Raw genomic sequence first — 10,601 nt, 5'->3', positions numbered from 1 at the left:
AAATTATAATATTATTTAATATCGATTCATATATCCCCCTTCCTGTTAATGGTTGTAGCAGTGATCCCGCTGCCATCCATCTTCAAGATTATCTGTCCTGTCGTCAGTCTATTTTACTTTTTAAGTTAAATAGAGTAAGAAAACTTCAGAGCAAGTATATAAAATTTAGAATAAAAATCATCTAACATCTAACACATAATTTACGCAGTGAGGGAAAATAACAAACAACTATCAAGCAAGACTTTAAATTTGATATTGGTGGTATTTTATGTAGTAACAACCCTATTACAATTGATATAACCACACTTTTCCCACCACAATAATGGTAAAAAATAACCCCTTCTTTATATAATAAATAGAAATAATTATAATAAAACGTATTGTTTTAAATATATGACCAAATTACTTCCTGGTCAAATCGCAGTGATTTAATACAATTGCTAATAATCATTTTCATTATAAAACTTTATTTTGACATCTAAAACATCCCGTTCGGTCGGAAATCGAACAAATCTGCAATTCTGTGGATGCATTGTCCAGCCTTGGCATTCGATGAATCGGAATTGCACCATCCACAAGTTGATTAATGGCCCTGTATTTACAAACTGGAGGAAAACCAGAATGCTGAAACATTGCTGAGACCCATCAAATCTTATAGTTTGGTGACTTAATCTGCCTTAAACGATGTCACATATGACGATATGGGTAGTTTCCAAAAACGACACCTTGTGGACAAATGTTCGCCTGTCACGGAAAGTCAAGGCCACGAAAATGCCGAGAACGAGAAAGTTGCCTTTAGTCTTCATTTTGTCGATCTTTTGAAATAATCTAGAATTAATTTAACTGCTAAATTTGCCTGATAGGAGTCTTAAGAGTAAGGACAAAATTTTAACTTTAAAACTTTAAAGGAACCTAGATACGATTTGAGATCAAAATTTTTCAAGTGAATGCAATGTTAGAAGTAATGTTACAAATAAGATACAGAAGTTAAAATTTTTTGTTCGAGTCTTATTTTGGTAACAAATAATGTTAAGTAAAATAATCACCATTTTTTGACAAAAAAGGCAAACAAGTCAAATTGCCAAATCGAAATGTTATGCAAATATAGTTCAAAGTAACATAGATGTAGTTTTAAATTGGCTTAGGTTTTTTTTTTATTCTGTAGCTTTCTTGAGACTACAAGTTCAAACCAAAATGTAAAGTAAGTCTTTGTTGCATTATACATCAATATTCTAATGCTACAAAAATAAGCACTCTTCACAGAAGGCTTTGGAGTCGATAAGTACAGTTGTAAAATTCTTGTTTCTTCAAAGTAGCTGTTTATTGTTTTAGTACATGCACTGAAACATTTACATTGCATCAGTTATTTGGTCTATCTGTTTAGCTCGCCAGATGAGATGGGTCTGGGTTGAGCAAGTCATTGTAATGATCTGACAAAAAAGGTAATCGTAATAAATAAAAAAAAAAACAAATAAGAATTAGTGATATTGCAAGTCTATGTTTAAAATTCCATGGACAAAATTCAAAATACATCCAGATATCATTATAACCAATTGTACTTATCTGTGATGTTATACCATTTCACCACTTTTTAAATATCGGTTTTGTAATTTCAGTAAACTATGAATATTACATTAATATTTTTAGTAAGGTAAAAATATTGGCCTTTAGCTATCTATTTGTAAATTAAGAATATTGGCCAATCTTTACTTCTTTTGTATAGTCATATATAAATAAGGACGCGCTTCTAATGATGGTTAATTTTGATCCTCTCTCTCTCTCTCTCTCTCTCTCTCTCTCTCTCTCTCTCTCTCTCTCTGTATTTTAAGTCTTTTGCAAACTAAACTTGATATGTAGTTTTTGATACATACTCTGAATATTTTGCAGATCCGAGATTTGTTTTAACTTTGCACCGATTCCAAAGTCACCTTCAGTTGTTGTCCTTTCGTTGCTGCAAAATGAGGCATTTTAAATTTAATTTTAAAAAAGTATAAAACACGAACAGAAAATCATAATTTGCATTGTTAAAGATTTTATTATCTTTTTATTGCAAGAACACTAACCTTATTAAAACTGAATTGAGTATATCGGGATAAAATATAGAAGACTTGTATGAAAAAAAAAATTGTTTTAAGTTTTTTGTAATTTATTATAAGACAAGAAGCCTTGACGCCATATGAGTACCATAACCTTATGTAAAATTGTCAACGTGTAATGCACGACCAATGACAATAGGAACCCGAGTGACTTCAGGTAACAAACAGGTGCACTATAGGGCCATATTTACACCCCCCCCCCCAAAAAAAAAAATAATAAAGGACATAATAACATGCATTTGATTTACATGTACATGTATCATTCTTGACTGTGAAGGTACAAAAAAAACCGAAACTAGACAAATTGAGATTGTGATTATCTCAAAGTGTTCCACTTAATTAATGGACAATTTGAGAAAAGAATTTCAAAGAAATTAGCATTGACCTTGATCGATAAATCAGTTTCATAACCCCTTACATACAGGCATTTTTGTTCAATCTGAGCGAGATGAAGCAAATGAGAAATAATTTATGATCTAAACTTATCATAAAGAGATCCTCAATGACCTTCACATTAATTGACTTGGTTCAATATCACTGTACGCCATTACCTAAAAAGCTCTGTTTAAGAAAAATTTTAGCCAAATAAGGCTAAGTGGAGAGTATACTTATATACTCTAAAGAGGACTCCTGTGTGATCCGATATGATCTTGACACTTAACCTACAAACATCATTTAAAGTCACCGCATACCCTTCTATCAAATATACCATGTAGGTAAAGTATGAGCCAGATCGGAGCAAAGGAAAAGAAGATATGCTCAAGAAAGGAATTTTCATACAATTCAGCTATGACCTTCACATTTGACCTTGAAACTTGGGTTAAGGTCACAATTGACCCTTAACTCAAAAACTATGTTTATGTGAAGTATGAGCAAATTAGTGCTTAGTGAAAAGTATATATACGCAGATTTGTTTTCCTTTGCCGTGTTCCGATAAGACTTTGACTCTTGACATACAAACTTCATTCAAGGTCACTGCACATCCTTAAACCATAACAGGATGAATCTCTGCCATTCAGTCAATTGAAAGGCGACTGAATGGCACAGATGTGCAATTCACTCACCTTTCCAGACCATTCGTTTTCGTCATAATTATTCAGTTGACTGAATGGCAGAGCTTCATCCTGTGCATGAACACAGAGTGAAGTATGAGCCATAAAAGACCAATGAAAGAAAAGATATTCCCCGGACAATCCTTTTTATATATAATTCTGCTAAGACCTTAACCTTAGACCTAGATACATTGTTCAAGGTTACTGCACACCCTTTAACCAAATGCACCAACTGGGTGAAGTATGGGTCAGATCGGGCCAAGGGGTGATAAGATATGCTCTGGTAAAGGCGATTTCGGACATAAAGACGGACGGACGGACTAATCACTATAGGGTGCCCACATACAGGGCCCTAAAAATTTAAGTCACAATCTAAGAAGAGGACATTTTGGATTTATAACACGCATTATAACACGCATTTAACTATTGTCCCTAGACTGGAAAGTATAGAGATACAGAAATAAATATTATGGAATTTGAATTTTCCTTATGGCAATATTGATATTGGCCCCGCCCTAGGGGCTTAGGCCCATGTCACAGGGGCCAGGGATTTCACAAATTTAGGGAAAGGGACAACATAATCATGCATTTAATATTCCCACACATTTAGGAGCATCGGAGTGGATTTTATACGATTCAATACATTTTCTTTATGTGGTCCTACCCTAAGGCCTGAACCCTGAACCAGGAACCATTAATTTTACAATTATTAATAACAATCTTCCACTTCTGTAGACGTTATATTGATAAGATGTTTTTGAGATTAAATGCATTTTCTCCATATGATCTTATTGGCCCCGCACTAGGGGCTGAACACCTGACCTAGGGGCCATGATTTTAACAATTTTGCGAGACGGCCTTAACGACATAAAATCATGCCTTCAGTTTTACTTGAAAATTTATGAGAGTCACTCAGGTGACCTAAAATGATTTTTTAAAAAAAAGGTTAATATAAGAAATACCAATAAATGATATTTTTCACACTATTTTATAGCTGAAAATATTAAATACTGTTACCGTTGTGAATCGACCAGAAATTGGTTGAGGTTGCTTAGTAGTCTTAAAAAGGTTTCATCTCTGGAATATAAAAAAAAATCATTTTTTTAAAGACGTTATGCATTTTAAGATTTAGATCAATAATTCAATTTATTTGAAAATGAACCTCTGACCTTTTCATAAAAGTTTTCAAAAGCCCCTTGCCAATCAATACTTAACACTGTCAGGCACATTTACGAGAAATAATTTGTTATTAAATCTTGAAATATATAATGCGCAGTGCATCTAACAAATGTAGCGGGGTAATCAAAAGTCAGTTTTGTTCTTGAAATGATTGTGAACTTTATATTATTTTTTTTCCTTAAATGTAAAATAGATTTATATATTTGTGAATCATATGGAATTGATGCAACATAATTGTTAAAGGCTGTATAATATTTTACTAGCAGCAGATCTGTAACACTCGGATGGACGGAGATACAGAACTGTAGCTATATAATAGCTAGATTCTTTAAATACATGAAAATGTATTCAATTGAGACGGTCTAACATGTAAGACATCAATTTACCTTTGAAAGTTGGTCTCCGATGGAAGGTTGTTGAAGGACACTGAGTCATATTGTCTACAATGATAACGATAAGTTAAAACGATCGTTTGATGACATGACTTTTTTCAGGTATGCGCAATTCTTGGAATTTAATGCACAGTGCAGATTTAAATGTTCATAAGCCCCCGCGTTCAATTTCATACAAGCTGCTCATATCTGACTTTATTTCATTTTTAAAATTCTGAAAATGAAATATATTTTTAGGTATTACATCCAATGCTACCGAAACATTTAACGTCAGGAAAACCAAGCACATATGGAATCTCAATAGAACTCAAACAACAAATAAAATTGAAAGTAATTCAATATACTTTATTACATTTACTAAAATCTTACCAAGGGATTCAGAACAAACTGCTCATAAGGATTAATCGCAAATATGTTTCATGTTTCAAAAATAAATAAATAACACAATGGCCGCATGGAAAGAAAGATAAAAACAATCTATGATGCAAAAATATGAGAAAGAAAAAAAGCCAAAAACAACGACAAACAATCACTCTGTATATTTTTTGAGAAGTCAAGCAAAAGTTGTAAGATTGTAATCTAGCTTATTGATATACTTTTGCATTTGCATAAGTAAAATTTATACTTACAGGTCAGGCAAGAACATGCACGATCCTGATGTCCATATGCAGGTTAATGTCAAAATTATTGAGCAAAGTCTGGACATTGTGCGCTCTTTAACAAAAGTATGTAAAATATTATTTTCACATATTTCCATATAATTTATAAACAATTAGGAGAGAAATCGCAAATAGAAAATATTTATTTAGACAACGCACTTTGAAAAAAAATTTCAAAGTGCTATAACTCTGGGACCAAGTCAACGCACTTTGAAGAAATTTTTTTCAAAGTGCACTGATATCGTCGATATTAACACACTTTGAAAAAAAATGTTTTGGGTCATGTCAAAATAATTGATACTTTTATATACAATACATGATTGTTTCATCTTTGCTTACCTTAATATGATTTATTTAAAAAAGAACGCATTGCATTCTTAGCTATCTTGATAAATAGTTTCTAGATAAGAATTTTTTTCTTTTCGTTCTTTGGGAGATTTGATTTATACAAATATGAAATGAACTCAATCGCCAAGTAATTGCATTTTTTTTTTTAGTATGCAGTAAATTCACTTCTAATCTGGTTTATTGGGCTATGCCAGAACGAATATGATTATATATATTGATAATGGAAATCAAGGTATGACATATTTTAACTGGCTTATTGCATGTGTTTGTAAACAAACATGATGTAAAAAAAGGATACGTTAGTTATGTTTATCAAAAACAGTGTGATATTTTAAAAGATCCGTGCGAGAAAAAAAAACCCCGCATCCTAATGCCTATTTTTTTGTTTATAATTAATTTAATGTTTGCTAATTTTTTTGTATTGAAGTGATTTATTTGATTCGATTATGAAAAGAAGGTTAATGTTGAAACACTTATAGATTCTTTAACATAGTTATTTTGCTATATAGTTCGTTTTTTTTCAATATCACTGCATTTACTTAATTTACAACAGAGCAGATTTCTTTCTTCGATCTAAAATGTTGCTGAAAATCATATGTTTTGGAAGGAAAAATGATGGGTAGTGGACCTTCTTCTTCTTATTAATTAAATGATGTACTGGTAATTGGCCTGTATATTTGGTTACCCTCCCCCCATCCCCATTCCCATCCCCGTTCCAAATACGACAAAATTAGAATCACTAGTGTTAACAAATCATCATACCATCAGCAAAATAGAAATGCAATTCGAGAATTTGTGATTTATACATATTTTTTCAAAGTGCATTATGAGTCTCGATACTAAAAAATGTTGATGTACCTTTTTGACGCACTTTGAACAATTTTTCAAAGTGGGTTAACTTGGACCAAAATTTAAACCTCCCGAATTTTTTTTCTGTGTAAATTATTGTCTTATGAGAAAATAAAAAAAATTCTCATCTAGAAACTGTTTATCAAGTTACCTGAGAATGCAATAAGTTAAATGTTAAATATATCACATTAAGCTAAACAAGGTTAAAACAATAATTTATTTTACGTGTATATAAAACTATCAACTATTTTCACTAAACCATGAACATTTTTTTTCAAAGTGCGTTAATATCGACGATATCAACGCACTTTGAAAAAAATATTTTTTTTCAAAGTGCGTTGACTTAGTCCCAAAATTAATGCACTTTGAAAAAAATTTTCAAAGTGCGTAATTTTTCAAAGTGCGTTGTAACATTGGTTTCTAGTGGCATTTATAGCGAAGCTGCATTGCTTTTCTAACAATTTTTCTACAGCTTGGCATCTACCTGGCAAACCAAGTGACTTGTTAGGAGGAGCAAAGAGACGTCTTTCAAAATTGTGAAGTTTAGTTGTGTCATTCACGAAATATATAAGACTAAACGATTCAAAATTGATTCGAAGTGTTCTCACACACAGTAGCATATGTACAATTGGTATTGGGTCATAAACGGGTTATACAATTGTGTTTTCATCAATAAATCCTGTTAGTTAATATTTGTATATTATTACATATGGATTTCAATACAGTGTGATGTTTTAAACTTTTGAGGCTTTTCCTGTGTTTATATTTTGGGTGTGTTGTGTTTGGTTTAATTGTGTTTCTGTTTTTTGGATTTAAACCTGTTCGGACGGAATACTGGTTTTTATAAATGCCCCACCCCTCCTCGTCAAATTTTTTTTTATTGTATCATGAAAAGAAATGGATAACGGTGAATGAGATGTAATTCTAAATTCTGTCTTTTTTTATATTCATTCGTGTATACAGGCATATACGACTGTGTTAATTAAGACACAAATGCGTTTATGTTTTTCCCTTTTAGTATCTATCTATACTTAAAATTTAAAACTTTTTGCAAATAAAATAAAAAATGCCTGCACTATAGTATCTTCTTACATCTTCGGATTTCCTACACGTGTGAAATGATGTCCGTACGCTATAATTGAATTTTACCTTGTAAGTAATTATTGTAGTAATGATTAAAACAATACTTTCATTTTCGACAAACAAGCCCGAAAAAGCAAACTTGAGAGTAAGTGATGGTGAAAATTTTCCAGACCGAGGTGCCCAGAAACAGGATGACTAACTACCTTAATGGCGGAAAGTGTAGGGCGAGTTAACCATCGGGAAGATAATTTGATACCAACAACTTTGGTTTAAAATATGCAAATTAATGTGCATACACTAGCGTTTTTTAATTTCATAAATATTTATACCCCGACAGACTGGTAGTAAACATTGAGCATTAATTTGTAAACAATAAACAGATTCTGTTCTACTTGATAATAAGTGATATTTGCATAAAACGGTGAAGCTCAATGGGGGTGTTTTTTCAAAACAGACTTTCATCTGACATTATAATTATATATAATATAAAACAAATATAAAAATAGTAAAATAATAAAAACTAATACAAATAATACTGAAATTTTACCTAAAGTACGTACGTAATTTAAAAAGAGATGCACTAAATACCGACTCATTTATTGATATGAATTTTTTTTTTAAAGTTAATTAATTTTGTCAGTTAAACGCAACAGATAGAAATAAGGCCACGAACATGCATATACATGTATTATTCATTTCAGTTAGATTTTTCATCCCCGCCTGCACCTCTAAATATCCAGCCATGTAATTATTTTTTTAAATTCAATTTTAAAGAACAAGTTAAGAAAGCAATTAAGAAAAAAAATCGGACAAAGTACATACAGAAAGAAAAAAATAGTATAACATATGAAGCAATATATCATATTAATATGTAGAGTGTTAATCCCCGAGCTTGCGCGGGGTTTTATCTAGTATTATCAATACAAGAACAGTGCATGGAATTAAGGTCGTTTAGGCAGTTCCTTGTAGAACGTAAGGCCAAAGCCGTTCATAACGTATATCCGGGTTTTTTTCCCGCGTGTCACAAATTTTGCGAAAATAGGGAAAATGTGAAGTATTTTAAATTTTTGTCATTTTATGCGATTTTGAAAATTAAACAAATATAATTTCTGCGTATTCAATATTTTGCATTTACAAGGGATCGACAAAAAAGAAAGAAAAAAAACCCCGAAAGTAAGATCACTGCGAAAATTACCGGATATACGGTAAACTTGACCCAAAGAAAATACATCGAATTTGTTTAGTAGAAGCCGCCATGCAATATCTCGAAGGTTTTAAATAAGCAAAAATATAAATATAATATTCAACAAACAAATTAAATTGAAACTGTTTTAAAGGGAAAAGGACGAATGAAGATATTTTAAGAAAAAACTGACTTGTTTAAATAAAGATTTTGCGCTAATGACTGCAAATAAAAAGCCATATTAACGAAGTCGATTAATTTAATACCTTTTCCTCCCGATGATTAAAGAGTATCATTGATTTTATATGGACCTCAAGTTTTCATCGTAAAATTAGAAAAGAGAGTGTTTTAAAAGTATTTGTGAAGTTTAATTTACATTAATATAATTTGCTTACAAAATTAATTAAAAACCCGTGATAAATTCTGTATATAATACTACATTTTTGTTTTATAAAAACCGTTATTAATAACTGTTAACAGAATGAATAATTGAACTACATGTATTTTAGAAGTAGGTTGCATTTTTCATCTCCCAATTTAGATATATTTGAGAGAATAAATATACTCATCAACTTTTTATCAATTAAAACGTTTCAAGAAGTATTTAAGATGTTTCTTTTTGTTACTGCGAAAATTGTTGTAAGTAAGAAAAAAATAAAAACTTACAAAGTAGTCCAAATAATGCCAGTAGCAATGGTAAATTGTGAGTTGGGAAAGACCTTTTATATACACCTCTAGTACACCACGCCGCCTTTTAGATAAGGAAAAACTGTTGATAATCAAGCGCGTAATGTAACTGAAATAAAACACTATCCAATATTTTTCTCTCTGATGACTTGCGATTCCCACTTTCACTTAAAACCATATAGATTTAACTTTGTTAATGGTTCACGAAGTAGCAGCGTTATTTTTGGTGTCTCGTGACAACAGTATCATATCGTCACAACATTTTAAGAAGCAGTCGGGAAAAATGTAGTACATAATACTATATCAAGATCATAAAACAATAATTGATCTAACTCAATTCTCAATTTTTTTTTATTATTAAAGCATAATTTCATTAAAATTATGCTCTCTAAAAATCCTTCTTTTCTTTTTTAGGACACACTTTTTAACATATAGAGGCCTAAGAAATATATTTTACCGTTTCCAAAACCAGTTGTAACAGCCAGTCGAAAAGGTAGTGTACATTAACATAAAAACTTCCATTACAGTCACGTTTTTTTTTTAAATTTTCAAAGCCTGGACGTCATAAGCTGTAGCAAAAATATGTTTTTAGTTATCATAGTCTGTTGATCACGATGAAGGCTGAAAATTTTCATTTTTCAACTGACCATTAAAAATGTTCAATTAAAGCATTTTAAACCTAAAGAAAGAACAATAAACTTTCATTCAAGTCGTGACCATGTTCCTTTAAAAATTGTAATAAACATATTTAAATAATATCACTGTATCATGATTTTGGGTTCGTTGTACCTTATTGTCAAGAAGCCTACATAATATATTAAAATCTTTTCAAAAAGTTCGTGATCCAAATACAGTTAAAAACTTAAAATTAGGAAACTTTATTTGTTCAAAATGGTTCATCACGCAATAGTTTCGAAAATCGATACTGACTTCTTTAAACTAGACAAAATTTGAATAAAAGTACAATCTCCCCACATTTATATATAAGAAAACATTCCAACGCCTTTAAATTGGAAATTTATTGTTTTGATTTTGTCTTATTTACGTTTCTCAACGTTTTGTATTTGGTTTGT

General features: G+C 31.0%; 1 protein-coding gene across 2 annotated transcripts; it reads right to left on the bottom strand.

Moving 5' to 3' along the window:
* Positions 1–380: 380 nt before the first annotated feature.
* LOC105338091 (uncharacterized) lies at positions 381–9,659 on the bottom strand. Of its 2 annotated transcripts, none has more exons than XM_011443074.4 (6): positions 9,508–9,659; positions 5,349–5,433; positions 4,714–4,767; positions 4,166–4,225; positions 1,872–1,951; positions 381–1,430 (listed from the first exon to the last, which is right to left on the bottom strand). In XM_011443074.4, exons 2-6 carry the CDS (start codon positions 5,423–5,425, stop codon positions 1,381–1,383), a joined length of 321 nt encoding a protein of 106 aa, XP_011441376.3. In that variant the 5' UTR covers positions 5,426–5,433; positions 9,508–9,659; the 3' UTR covers positions 381–1,380. The 2 variants fall into 2 exon arrangements, with proteins under 2 accessions (XP_011441376.3, XP_065941082.1); XM_066085010.1 differs by lacking the exon at positions 9,508–9,659 and adding an exon at positions 9,108–9,149.
* Positions 9,660–10,601: the final 942 nt, after the last annotated feature.

Source organism: Magallana gigas, chromosome 5 (genome assembly GCF_963853765.1).
Source record: "Magallana gigas chromosome 5, xbMagGiga1.1, whole genome shotgun sequence".
Classification (NCBI taxonomy): domain Eukaryota; kingdom Metazoa; phylum Mollusca; class Bivalvia; order Ostreida; family Ostreidae; genus Magallana; species Magallana gigas.
This window is presented reverse-complemented; position numbering and strand designations above follow the sequence as displayed.

Bases quoted from the DNA above. Each gene is read 5' to 3' on its own strand.
- LOC105338091 (XM_011443074.4), bottom strand. From the start codon at position 5,425: ATGTCCAGACTTTGCTCAATAATTTTGACATTAACCTGCATATGGACA. The intron at 4,768-5,348 runs GTAAGTATAAAT...TTATCATTGTAG, and splicing joins TGCATGTTCTTGCCTGACCT to ACAATATGACTCAGTGTCCT. The intron at 4,226-4,713 runs GTAAATTGATGT...TTTATATTCCAG, and splicing joins TCGGAGACCAACTTTCAAAG to AGATGAAACCTTTTTAAGAC.